Source organism: Salvia miltiorrhiza, chromosome 3 (genome assembly GCF_028751815.1).
Source record: "Salvia miltiorrhiza cultivar Shanhuang (shh) chromosome 3, IMPLAD_Smil_shh, whole genome shotgun sequence".
In the NCBI taxonomy this organism is placed as follows: Eukaryota; Viridiplantae; Streptophyta; class Magnoliopsida; order Lamiales; family Lamiaceae; genus Salvia; species Salvia miltiorrhiza.
The window spans coordinates 14027839-14042888 of NC_080389.1; the positions used below are offsets into that span (position 1 = coordinate 14027839).

The 15050-nt window shown below is 31.8% G+C and overlaps 1 protein-coding gene across 1 annotated transcript; it reads left to right on the forward strand.

The window, feature by feature from the left end:
• The first annotated feature begins 9357 nt into the window (after positions 1–9357).
• Positions 9358–12560, forward strand: LOC131017740 (6,7,8-trihydroxycoumarin synthase-like). Its single transcript, XM_057946458.1, has 2 exons — positions 9358–10269; positions 11807–12560. The coding sequence occupies exons 1-2, from the start codon at positions 9379–9381 to the stop codon at positions 12419–12421; spliced, it is 1506 nt and encodes a 501-aa protein (XP_057802441.1). The 5' UTR covers positions 9358–9378; the 3' UTR covers positions 12422–12560.
• The last annotated feature ends 2490 nt before the right edge of the window (positions 12561–15050 follow it).

Below are 15050 nucleotides of genomic sequence, written 5' to 3' on the forward strand. Positions count from 1 at the left end.
GGCGGTTCTTGTGTGGGTTAGCTCGGATTTGACTACTTCGAGTGTCGTCTTTTTGGGTTGTTTCTTTTGTGGTTTTGGTTTGTTTTTTTGAGTTCTTGGCTCCTCCCTTGTTGGCACCTGTGCTCTCAAGGTTTCCACACACTTTTTTCTTCTTTTTCAATAAAATTTCTATTCCAGCAGACACGGGTTTTAAGAAAAAATATTGTTGAGTGTATTGAAAGTGGATAAAAGGTAGTTGAGTGTATTGGGGGTGGTGAAAAGGTGTTATAATTAATATTGGAAGTTGTGAAAAGAGAAAAGTAAGAGGATTATAAGTGGTGGGGTATAGTCCAAAAATAGGTAGGAATTTCTTTTGTGGACGTCCCAAAAAGGAAAGATAGGAAGTTCTTTCGTGGACGAAGGGAGTATATTTTGTAAAATTTAAAGCTAAATACATGTATTTCAAACAAAATAAAGGATTTCAAACTCAAACCCTAGTGTTTTAAGAATGAATTGTTAATATATGTTTTTCTTGTTTTATGAATTGACTGATCATATGTGTGAAATTGAATCCCTGATGTTTATGGATTTTTTTCTCTTCAGATTTCGAGATGTGAGGCAGCAACATGTTTTTCTTGTTCTTTTCGTTTTTTTGTAATTATTTGAAATGAGTCAAATGACAGTAGCATGTTTCTATGATTTGAAAAATAGAAAATTTAGTTTTAATAATGTTACTTGTTGTTTCAGAATTTTCAGTGTATTTATACACTGTATTGATAATTTAGTGATTTAATTTGTATTTTTGAAAAAATAAATAAAAAAATTGATCGTTCGATTCGGTTACCGACCGAAATCGATCGGTTTCGGCCAGTTCGATTTTAGCAATTTTGACGGTTCGATCCGGTCCGATTTCTAGGCATGTCGGTTCGGTTTCAATTTTTATAAATCGGGTCGGTTCGGTTCGATTTTGAACCGATGCTCAGCCATATTTGTGGGAAAAACTAAAATTTAAAAATTTATTATTGTTTTAAACCAAATTTACCCTTAAAAAAAAGAGGCAGTCTTGTATGCTCCATGGAGCACCGTGCTCCATGACACTAACACTATCTTGAAATGACACTAAGACTTACAAATGACACTATCATGTTATATATATAAATAACACTGCTTGAAATGACACTAACACTATTTTGTTTTACAAATGACACTATCATGTTATATAACACTGTCGCGAATAACACTATCATGTTAGTGTCATTTAATGCAAGTGTTGGTGTCATGGAGCACGGTGCTCCATAGAGCACAGAAGAATTTGCGAAAAAAATTGAGGTGGGGGAGGGGGGAGGGAGGTGTGGGGGTGGCGAGTAAAATAAACAAAAATTTGGGGGAAGGGGGTTGGGGGTTGAAAGAAAAATTTAATAAAAAGATAGGGGGCGGGGGGGGGGGGGAGGGTGTTGTGGGTGGCAAGAAAAACTTATTTTTTGGGGGGGTGCATGTTTCTGTGTAATAATATGCATGGAAAATAAGTCAGCTTTTTTTAATTAAAAAAATAATAATTTTATTAATATTCAATTTTTTTTCTTTCTGATTTTACCCCAGTGCAGATTTTGGAATATAACACAAAATAGAGATGAGAGATGCAAAATAATGCCAATTTGATAAATCTGTACTTTATTAAAAACGGAGTTCTCAATTTCAAATTGATTTCAAAGCAATTTCAAAATTGAGTGGAAAATTTGTGATTATAATAAAATTATTAATGTGAATTATTCTTTATTTTTTTATATTAAACTAAAATATTTATCTTAAATTACAATATTTTTTCATTATATTAAGAATTTTTTATATAAAAATAAATTAATATATAATAAAATATAAAAATATTTTTCGTGCGTTGCACGAGTGCAAATGCTAGTTATGATGTAAATGTTAATTTAGTAAAATAAAATAATTTCATTCCATTCCTAAAATTTATTTTTAGATACCAATCATAGGAATGGAATCAAACAAGGAATTATAATTCCATTCCTTTTGTATTCCTTATGCATACCAAGCAAATGAATCACCAAGGTTTGTCATTCCTTTCATCCCTTCATTCAATTCCTACCTTTATTCCATTCCACCCCCATTTCATTCCATCATACCAATCACCTCCTAAAATAACGAACACCGGAATCTTCGGTTTCAACTTCTTTCACCACAAAGCCTGGGGGGATATCTCGTCCGTGTATAAGTACCATACCCAAGAATATATCTTTATATAACTGTAACAACAAATTTTTGTATTTCAATTTATAAAATACAATAGTGCGTTACAAAGATAATTTGATATAATTTGATAGAGTTTTGCGGGTTGCAATCTCTAGTTGATCCTCTGATTCTTCTCTTCCATTTGATTCTTGAACAATCTCGAAGGTTCTCGAAATATTTGATTTGATGACGATAAATCCAAAGGGCTCAAGCCATGATTTTGAATTTGAACGTCGAAGTTGATTTGATTTGGAGAAGAACATCCTTAAAATTTTGTAAGAACGCCTTGAAGCTTTCGATATTGAGGATTTGAATGCTTGATCGCTTTAAGATTTGAAGATCTTGATCACTTGAACTCTTAAAGCTTTGATGATCTTGAATTCTTGAACTCTTGAGGCTTTGAAGACCTTGAATTCTTGAACTGTTGAAGATTTGAAGAATGATTGAATGCTTGAAGAATACTTGAATCCTCCACTTCTTCCACTTGTGACACTAGAGAAAATTTTTGTGCTCTTCAATCTTTCCCTCCTCTAAGATGTCATTTATGAGCACCCAACACCTCTATTTATAGAGAGGTGGGCCTCATGGGCTTTATATGCTTTGGGTCTCCATGCATGGGCCTTAGGGCTTTATGTGTCCATGAGCCCATTAATTCATTTATATTAAATATTAATTATATATCTATTTAATTTATGAATAAAATCTCTTTTAATAAAATATAAAATATAATTGAATATTTAATTCATGAATTTACACGTGGCATGATTTAATTCGACGACAAATTTAATTGTCTACAATAACTAATACGATCAATTGTCGCGTACACAGCGGGATCTACTTTCGGAAGATCTGAAGACATGATAATCGAAGTGGCGGATCGATGAAGAATGAGAAGAAGAATATGTTGGATTTGGCTAGCAACAACGAGTGAGAAGAGAAGAAAATATGAAAACCTATTTTGACTTTCCAAAGAAAAACCTAATTCTTTATCGGTTTTTTGTTTTCTTTTCTTTATCATACATTCTAAATATGAGTAATTCTTTTTAAAATCTATATAATATATATAGATTTTTTAAAATTCTTTTCCCACCCTTTTCTCTCACCAAATTTTATTTTTCTTCTATTTTCTCCCGCCCATTTTTTCTTTTCTTCTTTTTGAATTCTTTTTTGAACATTATCAAATTTGATTCATTGATATTTTTTAAGTAATAAAAAATAAATTTAAAAATGAATAAGTCATGAAAAAATTAAAATAAAAAAAAATATTTTTTCTCTTTATTAAAATTTAACAATTTTTTATTTATGTTTGTGTAATGCTAATTTTCACAATCAAATAATTTAAACTTATTTATTAATTATAATTATCATTATACTTTCTATAAAGTTGAAATTTCATGTTTTTATATTTGAAAATTTATTGAATAATTGATGTGAATTATTTTAGTTTATTTGAAAATATATTTTTGGGTAAAGTACCAAATACCCCCCCCCCCCCGACGTTGGCGTCCCTATCGCGTATAGCCCCCCATAGTCAGGGTCAGCGCTGTTTACTACCCTAACGTGGCAAAATCGTAGCAATTAACCCCCCGCCACTTAACGGACGTTAACACCGTTAAATTAAATATTTTTTTATTTTTATACATAAATAATTTTTTAATTTTAAAATTCAGAAATTGAACTACCACCGCCGACAACCACCGCCGCCGACCACCACCGCCGACCACCACTCTTTGATCCGGCGAGGCATCGCCGCTGTCCCCTGTCACCCCCATTCCCTTCACCTCTGCTCCCTCCGATCATAATCCCCAAAATCATACGCCAAATCAGAAAAAATCTGCAAATTTGGAACCCTCGATTCATACCCCCAAATCAAAAATAATCCCCAAAATCAAAGTCTTCATAAGCATGAAACAGACGGTGGCGGTGATAGTGAAGTGAGGTGAAGGTGATGGGCGGCAGCCATGGAGGATTCAAGAACCAAGGCGGAGGATTCTCGCCTAAAATCGAACGCCTCTGCTCCTTCTCTTCAGAGAAACGTCGCGCCAGCAAACCCCAGCCGCCCCTAGCCCCCAGATCCGCCGCCCTGCAAACCAGATCCGTTGCGCCTGCATACCCTAGCTCCCAGATCCGCCGAAGAAGAGGGGGGGATGGGTGGCGACTGTTCGGCCGGAGAATTGAGAGGGAAAGAGAAAGGGGTCCGATAGGGGCGGTCGCGGTGCGGCGTCAGCACCGGCGGCGCCGTCGGCCAGAGAAGGCAGAGAGACAGAGAGAGTGGCGCCTGTATGTGAGGGAGGCGGAGAGGCCGAGAGAGATAGTAGAAAATAAATGTTTTGCTACGATTAAAAATAAAAAAAATATTTAATTTAACGGTGTTAACGTCCGTTAAGTGGCGGGGGGTTAATTGCTACGATTTTGTCACGTTAGGGTAGTAAACAGCGCTGACCCTGACTATGGGGGGCTATACGCGATAGGGACGCCAACGTCGGGGGGTATTTGGTACTTTACCCTATATTTTAAGTTATTATTTTTTAAATAGGATACAACTCTTATGAATTATTATATTTATTATAAATTGACATACCATATTATATTATTATTGCCGTTTTAGAAACCAGGCTAAGAACCATTCTTCTTTATTATGCAATAATGTTTATTTAATTTTGGCGGTATTCAGTTGACTTCATTTATTGCATATACTTTAAATGCTAGTAATAGTCTAATAGATTAACCCCTTATGAATTATATTTTATGATAAATTGACATAGCATATTATATTATTATTGCCGTTTTAGAAACCTAGCTAAGAACCATTCTTCTTTATTATACAATAATGTTTCTTTAGTTTTGGCGGTACCCAGTTGACTTATTTTATTATACAATAATGTTTCTTTAGTTTTATTTACCATTGTTGGGTTACATTTGTTAGGTAAGAAGAATAATCTTTTATTTCGAGAATAATAAAAAAATGGAAATGTTCAATTTAAACATCATGTCGTAGCTCTAATTACTTTTCAAAACAGAAAGAAAGAAAGAAATGTGAGGATTCTCGCTACAAAAAAAAAAAAAAAAAAAAAAAAAAAAAAAAAATCCATTAATTACATGAGGATTGAGGATTGGTAGCTATTATGTGTGTCATAAAAATTAGTGACATTTAATGATGTAGCTAATCACTAATAGTTACACTTTGTAACGCCACTAATTTTTATGATTCGAATATTAGTTACCAAGCCTTATATCACTAATAAAAACTTTTTTCATAGTGTTTCAAACGTACCCAAAATATAAAGCACATGTTCTTATGATTTCGAAAGAGTTGAACAAAGAGCCATTAATTTAAGATGAAAATTTCATATATCTGTCGAATATCATCCCAAAAAATTAAAATTTGTTTTAGGTAAAATTGTTTGAACACAAAATGCATATATAATGTCAAATACAAAAAGAGTTGGACTTGGGTGAGGGCACCTGCATGGGATGCGGCCGGGTCGACCCGTGCCCCAACCCTGACCCGGATCCGCGCCCCTGACCCGCGTCCATTTGATCCGTCACCCCAAATTATTACATTTGCTTATAGTAAATGCTACTTTTAATAAGCATAACATATACATTTATTCGCACAAATATATAGTTTTGTAAATATAAGTATTTATCTTCATTTAATATAAAGTATTATATTTTTAAACCCTAAATCCTATAAACTAAACCCTAAACCCTGTAAACTAAACCCTAAAACCTGAACACTAAACCCTAATATGAGTATTTACTTTTAATAAGCATAAGATATACATTTTGTTGCACAAATGTATACTTATGGTAATATAAATATTTACCTTCATTCAATATAAAGCATTATACATATCAATAATTACTTTTTCTTACGATAATAATTATTTGATCAAATAATAATATTATTATTTATGTTAATTACAAATAATCATTGATATAATAAAAAGTAATAATTGATATGGAGAAATGTAATGTTTCAACAATATTATATTTATTGTAATTATTGTTGTCTAAAAAGTAATTATTGTTATAAAGATTACTTTTCTTCACATCAATAATTACTTTTATTTACAAAGATTATTACTTAAGTAACTAACTAAAAGTAAACATTCGTATGAATAAAAATAAATATTGTTGTGAAGAAATATAATGTTTCAAACATAAACACTGAATGTATACTTTTATTTTATCTAAGATATGCATTTACATGCTTAAATGTATACTTATGAGAACATAAGTATTAACCATCATTCAATATTTTTTAAACCTAAACACTGAATACTAAACCCTAAATAGGGAATACTAAACCCTAAACCTTGAATACTAAACCCTAGTCATATTCAATAATAAACCCTAGTCATTCAATAATAAATCCAAATGACAATATTTACTTTAATTTTATCTAAGATATACATTTCCATGCTTAAATGTATACTTATGTGAATATAAGTATTAATCATCATTCAATATTTTGTAAACATTGAATACTAAACCCTAAATAGGGAGTACTAATTAAACTCTAAACACTGAATACTAAACCCTAACCATTCAATAATAAACTCAAATGGCAATATTTACTTTTATTTTATCTAAGATATACATTTTAATGCATAAATGTATACTTATGTGAATATTAGTATTAACCATCATTCAATATTTTTAAAACCTAAACACGAAATACTAAACCCTAAATAGGAAATACTAAATCCTAAACCTTGAATACTAAACCCTAGTCATATTCAATAATAAACCCTAGCCATTCAATAAAAAATTCAAATGGCAATATTTACTTTAATTTTATCTAAGATATACATTTCCATGTTTAAATGTATACTTATGTGAATATAAGTATTAACCATCATTCAATATTTTGTAAACTCTAAACACTGAATACTACACCCTAAATAGGGAATACTAAACCCTAAAAGTACTATTACTTTTGCTTACACAAATAATTATTTGATCAAATAACTAAAAGTACAAATTCTCATAAATAAAAGTAACAATTATCGTGAACAAATGTAATTATTTAGGAACATTACATTTAGTTATTTTATCAAATAATTATTATTATAATAAAAAATAATTATTGACATGAAGAAATGTAACTTTTTTGAAGAAATGTAATATTTTAAAATATTACATTTTTCACAAAAATATATAAAAAAAATACAAAAGAAAAACAAAAAATAAAAAACAAACGAAAAATAAAGAAAATACCGAAAGGATAAAAAAACCAGAATATATTAAAAAATGCAAAAGAAAAACAGTAAAATTAAAAGATAATGCAAAAGAAATAAAAATATTGTAAAGAAAAAAAATATATATATAAAGATAAAAAAATTAAGAAAACAGAAAAAGGAAAAAAATGTAAAAAAAAAGAAATAAATAAAACTAGAAAAAAAAAACAAACAAAAAAAAAAGGAAAAAAAATACTGAAAAGAAAAAAAAGGAAAATATATAAAAAAATGAAAAAAAAATAATAAAATAAAACAGGAAAAGGAAAAGGAAAAAAACGTAAAAAAAAAAACAAAACTCAAAAAGTGTAAAAAAGACCAAAAAAAAAAAGGATGAAAAATTCGCAAAAATGGTATCAATAGGTTTCGAACCTGGGACCTTTGGGAGCGAAGCACTATTGGTTGTGCTCCCACCGCTGCACCAGTACACTAACATATGTAAAAACTATCAAATTATATATATAGACGTGTAATAAGCACACAAGTTTTTGCGATACAAAAATGCATAGTGTTGAAAAATAAAAGAATATACGTTTGGGATCCGTGTGTATTTAATAATACTTTTCCGCATTTTTTTATTATGATGTGAATGCATGTCTTGATTTTTCTACATCACTAAAATTACATGGGTGAAAATGCCACGAATAAAATCCGGCTACCAACTGGACTTCCTTACATTGAAAATTACCTACAGGCTAAAATTGTCATTAAATCAATCTAAGAGCCTTGAATATAATGTATTGATTAAATTCAGACAAAAAAGTCATTAAGTTAATTTATGGAGTAAGTTAATATATGGGGCTAAAAGAGTGTGTTTTCCATTTATTCTTGGAAAACAATGTCTACTCATAACTCTTGCTCTCCCCACTCTCCTTGTCTAGACTATAACTCTCAAATCAAAATGATTTTTCTACTATCAATCTTTCTTGCAATAATCTTTGTTTATCTTCTACACAAAACTTGAGAATCGTCAAACCTACTTTGCCGATGGGTCTTTTGTGCTCGGCCTTCAAGATTATGTTTTAGAGATTTTATATGTTACCTTTTATTTGCATCATTGTGCTACGTCTTCCATTGCATCTAAAGATAACCTCCACATTTTAAGAAAAAATTAAAACTTACTAAATTTTGCTTATGAGAATTCATGAACAGGCTCAGATTTTGTTTTTATAGAAAACTATGTGGTATATTTTAAAATTTTCTCGGATCATCCATATATACTTGCATTAGTAGATGTTGCAGAACACTGCAACAGGGGTTCCAGCTTGCACTTTCTGCTTATGAAAATTCATGAAAATGTTTTGTATGTGTTGAAGATAATTCATAAATAGATCCATAAATTTACCTGAAACGATTGAATTTGGGCTTGGGAACCCATACGCGCGCAGTGTTCTCTGAATTCTTAGCTACGTATTCCATTCATCCTTGAAAAATAGTCCTATGAAAAAATGACACGGATTTAATAAAAGTGGTTGAGTAAATTATGAGTGGAGGAAAGGTCTCATTAAAAGAGCAGTGTTAATAATAATAATTAATTATTTTGTGAGTGGAAAACGGGGCCGGGGCCTATCATATGATTTGTCATGACTCCAAAAATTGATTATTTTTTCTTAACATAAATAGGAGTACTTTTTTTTTTCAAGGACAGAAGAAGTATTTTTTTTTTATAAATTAACAATATTAAATAAAAGGGACATAAGAAATATTAAATAGGCATTTGCTTTGTCCACATCATGACTTCAAACTATATTCAGTTATAACCTATATTTTTCTAATTAAACCTTAATTGGGGAAATCTTACTACTCCTATTATTTTTTTTGTAACTATAGCAATATTGTTAGTATTTATACACTATGTCAGGCTCTCCATGTCTACACTCCCAAATATCTAGCACGAAATCCAAAAATGATACTTCTATTATCCATATTTCTTCCCATAATCTTCATCTATCTCCTCCATCAAACTCGAAAAACAACAAAATCAAACCTCCCGGCGGGTCCCCGGCGCTTGCCGTTGATCGGAAACCTCCACCAGCTCGCCACTGCCGGCGACCTACACATTTACCTATGGCGCCTCTCGAAGAAATACAACTCTCCTATCATTCACATGAAATTAGGCTATGTCTCTCTAATTGCTGTTTCCTCACCAAGATTGGCAAAAGAAGTTCTCCAAACTCAAGATTTGGCATTTTGTAGCAGACCAAAATCCATTGTTATGCAAAAACTTACATACCAATACTCAGACATTGTCTTCTCACCATACAACGATTATTGGAGAGAGATGAGAAAAATGACAAACATTCATCTCCTCAGCCCCAAAAAGATTCAATCCTTTCGCCCCATTCGTGAAGACGAAATCTCTCTTATGATTGCCAAGATTTCCAAATCTGCTTCCTCACATGAGGTTGTGAATTTGAGTGAGATGGCAATGGCTCTCGGCAGCAGTTTGATATGCAGAATTGCTTTCGGTAAGAGATACGACCATCACGGATCCGAAATGAGGCGATTCAAGAAGCTTCTAGAAGAAATTATGTCCATCTCGCTCGCGTTCTTTGTATCTGATTACATTCCTGCACTCGGTTGGGTGGATAAACTCGTTGGATCGTTGAAGAGGCTTGATAGGATCTTTGAGAATCACGATTCATTCTACCAGGAACTCATCGACGAGCATCTCGATCCAAGGAGGGCGAAGAAAATGGAAGAGGAGGAAGATATTCTTGATACTTTGATCAAGCTTAAAGAAGACAAGTCTTCCCCCATTGATCTCAATTGGAATAACATCAAAGCCTTACTAATGGTAATTATGATTTGATTCACTTTCTCTTTATGATCCTTTGAGGACTTATGCAAAAACATGAACTTTCGTTTGTTTTTTAAAAATCTCAAAATCTGCGATCTGCATTTCAGAATTCGGTTTGGAAAAGGTGAATAAGCTCGTAGGATTCTTTAGTAGTAAATATACAAATTAAAACTTAAATTGTCTGCAAAGTTTGAGGTTTTAACTTTTTTTTGTTTAAGTGCAGATGCTATTAAGTCAAGTAGGTTAAGTGCAAGTGGTTTTACTGTGTCTTGTCCTAGTGGTAGGAGTCCTCCGTCGTACTATCTTTAAATTTATTTACTTATGTAACTAGCAGAAAAAACGTACGTTGTACGTGTAATTAATGTTATTTTATTTGATAATCTATTAGTTTAGAACATCTATTAATTCATTACTTTTATTAGATAATAAATATAATTCTAATGCAATTACAAATCTACTCTTATCATATTCATAATTTGATGTAAGTACGTTTTAGTTTGAATTATTAAAATGTCTATGTTTTAGTTTTGATTATTATAAAGTATTAGATCCAATACATGTAAAGTTAAATAGAATTCTAATGCAATAAGAAATCTACTATTATCAAGTTTGAATTATTAAAATGCCTATGTTTTATTTTGGATTATTATAAAGTATTAGATTTATTTTATAAATATATAATATAAAATATATGATAGGGGTAAAATAGACAATCCATAAATTGTGCCTTAGGCTCCTTAGGTTCTTTTTATATTAGTATAGATTTATCAAAATAAAAGTGCAAAGTGGTTTGTAGTTCTTACATTAAGAAAGGTTTTTATTTGATCCAATCTCTATATATCTATATATGTGTGTGTGTGTGAAGATGAACTAAAATAAAAATTCAGTTTAAAATATAAATTAGGAACCAAGATAGTCATATGAGCTGTCAACTAGAGTTCAATTTTGCCCATGTTTGGTTGGGCTTTTTTGGAGAGCTTTAAAAGGGATATAATGGAATCCAATGCTTTTTGTTTGGTTTGAGTAATGAGTTAATTTTTACCCTTACTTAATGAAAACTCAACCATTCAATTTGTTACCTCTTGTAATATTAGAGAAAAAAAAAAAAAAAATCTCTTACTAGTGATCAATTTCTATTGGTGAACCAAACACTAAATAAAATAACAGTTATTGTTAATTACCATTCCTCCCTTTTATTTAATTCTTTCTATTCTTCTACTTGAACCAAACAAGCGCTTAGTCTATTTATCTTGATTGATTGTATGATTTTGAAATGGGTATTTTAAGAATACAATATTTTTCTATGATAATTTTTTTACATATATAGTAATGCTTCTTAATTTTATAATAATTTTTAGATATATATTGTACTCGACTAACAGAGTAAGATTGGTTTTCAGCATGACCGAACCCTATACCACTCTTCTCAAACTTTTGTTGAATAATGCTTCTTTTACGATCAATATTCTTTATAATACAATAAATTTTTCTACCAAGTTAACAAAAAAAGATCGATTTTCTCAAACTTTTGTAGAACATATTTGTAGCTGGTGCAGAGACAAGTTCCACAGCAGTCATTTGGGCAATGACAGCACTGATCAAAGCTCCCAGCGTCATGAAAAAATTGCAAGCAGAAATCAGAAATTCTGTAGGCAAAAAGGGCAAAGTAGATGAAGATGATCTGCCAAAGCTTCCCTACCTAAAAGCAGTCATCATGGAGTCTTTCCGACTCTACCCTTCCGGCCCACTTCTCGCACCAAGAGAAACAATCAAAAAGGGCATTCTAGATGGCTATGAAATTCAACCCAAGACAATCGTGTATGTTAACGTATGGGCAATCTCAAGAGATCCCGAGTATTGGGAAAATCCAGATGAGTTCATGCCAGAGAGGTTCTTGAATAACAATATCGACTTAAAAGGAAAAGATTTCGAGCTCATTCCCTTCGGATCGGGCCGAAGAATCTGCCCTGGTATGGTTATGGGGCTTGTGAATGTGGAGCTTATTGTTGCAAACTTGCTCTATAGTTTTAATTGGCAATTGCCATTAGGGATCCGAGAAGAAGATGTGGATACAGCTCCAATGCCTGGACTCGCAGTGGCGAAGAAAAATGCACTTCTACTAGTTCCTGAGAAATATGGTACAATTTAGGAAATTGTCATGTGTTATTCCAATAGAATAAAACGTGATATGTTTGACAGATATATCTATTACTCCTACTAGATAACACATCAATGTTATGTAGAATGTACTAAAATATTTCTAATATAGAGTTGAGATTTAGTGAGAAGAACACGGAAACAAATCCATGAAATCCACGAACTCGATAAGCATACAAATAAGCCTTTATTCTAATCACATCAATTGATTTGAAAAAAAAAAAATTCTAATTGAAAATTCATGTTTTAATATGTGTAATAGATAACTAAAATAGCCATTCTTTCGATTAAGAAACAACATGCATAAGAATGAAATTGAGAAAATCACAGCAAGACTACTAAAGGATGGAATTATTCAGCGTAGTAGGATCCTATTTGGTGCTCCAATTATACTTGTAGAAGAGAGAGATAATACCTAGAGGATGTGTGTTGACTACATGTATTTAAACTTGATAAAAACTAATTTTGCATATGTTTTTATTGATATATTATAGGTTGAGTGTTAGGATTGTGCTTGATTTTGATATCATTTTGTATATATATTCTTTAATTTTCAGATAATATGTTTGGGTATAAGGTTGTTTTGGTGCAGGTTTGTGTGATTTAGAAGCATAGCATCGTTTATGAAGGTTTGAGGTTGGAGTTTGAAGTTTTTCGGGCACGAGAATTGAAGAGACGAGCTTGGAAAGCTTGGAAATCAAGAAAACAAGATGAAATCAGGACCAGGAGAGGGGTCGCCGAGGTATAGAGTGGAGAGCAAAGCACTGTTAAAATAAATAGCTAATTAATACCATAATTACTTTGGTAATTAATGAAATTAAATGATAATTATTTGGAATCTACATGTTGAGTGGATTAATTTGGTATATTTACTTGTTCAAATCTATTAAGAATTGAATGAGTAATTAATACTCAAAGATAGCTATTTGTAAATGGAAATGTGGTGTGCTATCCCACATTAGAAAAACAAGGAAGTTGTAAGCTATTTATAAAGTATTATCTACCATAAAGAAACAATTAAGTGTGCTTCTCTATGGTGAACCTTATGGTGCACCCAAGTAAGTTTTGACTTAGCCTTTTAAGGCTAAAACTCAAATTCACCTTCCGAGTCCGAGGCCGAGCACGTGCACGTCGCACTTGTTGCAATGAGCGCTTCTCCTAGTTAAACCATTGTATCTTGGGGGCAATTACTGTAGATCCGCAAGCACAGAGCGGAAGTAATTTTGCCTTACGTAGAGAGATTTATTCTCGCCTCGGTTCTACATCTTTTTTTTCATTATCGTCATTTTATTTTCTACACTCCCAAATAACAAGCACGACGACAGTGATCTGCCAGCGACTGCCGCCAAGGTTGCCGAGTCCACTGCCTCGAATCAACGGGCACGACGATCACTCGATGATCACCGAGAAGAGGGAGAAAAGTTATGCATTACCCGGCGAGAAGCTGACGACCATCGTGGGGTCGTCGGGAATTTGGTGTGTTCAGCAGTCTTTGGGCGGTCATGCGACGATTGCTGGGATAGGAAGGGATTGTGCTTTAGGCGGCGATCGCCGACTGAGGTCACCGCGGGTCCACTTTTTCTCGGTTCTATGTTTTTTCCATGTATTTTAGGGTTTTTAGACTGTATTTTTCCCTGTGCCTATATATAGAGCCCAAAGTTTTTTTAGGCTCATATCTTTGACTGTTTTGTAAATGTAGGACAAATTTTTAAAAATTGAGCATAAGTAGGACAAATTGAGCCCGAAAAATCAATTTGTCCTGCATTTGCAAGCCCAAAATGTTTTGTCCTATATTTGCAAATTGACCAAAGTTACGGTCCTAAAAAAAAGAGAGAGAAGAAATAATTTTTTTAAAATTTTAATCTTTAAATAAATATAACTTTTCCATTTCAAATCATGTTTTTACATAAAATATATCAAATTAAAAATCTTATTGTGATCTTTAATTTGATATGCATATTAAATATTTTGATTGACAATTTTGGAGTGGCAAAATATTAATTTTTTTGCCACGCAAGAAAAGAAAATATAGGGGAAGAAAATAGGAAATAAAATAACCCTTAAAAAGACAATATTTCAATTTGAGTGAGAAATTTGGAGTTATAATAAAATTCAAGGTTTATTTATAAACTATATTTTTTAATTTTTTAATCTTTTAATTATTTTATTTTATTTCTTTCTAAAATTGTAAAATTCGACTAATTATAAAACATGTAATTGTTGGAATATAAGTATATATAATGGAGAATTTATTTAATTGGTAGGAGGAAATTTGGAGAAATTGGTTGTGGACGTGTGTGTGCTTAGAAATTTGAGTGGGAGGATTGTTGTTTACTAACACAATTTTTCTTTAATTCACTTCATTCTTTCTTCCCACTTTTTTCATTACATTCCAATCATGGTTACATATTTATAGTGGTGAGTAGATGATTCCTACATTCTCTAGAATATTCTCAACTATTATTTTTCTAATACTTCTCTAGAATGCTCTATACATACTAGAATTCTCTAATTCTAGCTAGTTCTCTTCATCCTAACTTTTTCTCAACTATTCTAGATTATTCCTCTTTCTCTAATACATTCTCAACCATTCTACATTTTTCTTCATTCTCAACTATTCT

Excerpts from the sequence above, each read along its gene's own strand:
- LOC131017740 (XM_057946458.1), top strand. The coding sequence starts at position 9,379 with ATGATACTTCTATTATCCATATTTCTTCCCATAATCTTCATCTATCTC. Across the intron at positions 10,270-11,806 it reads ACATCAAAGCCTTACTAATG|AACATATTTGTAGCTGGTGC; the intron begins GTAATTATGATT and ends AAACTTTTGTAG.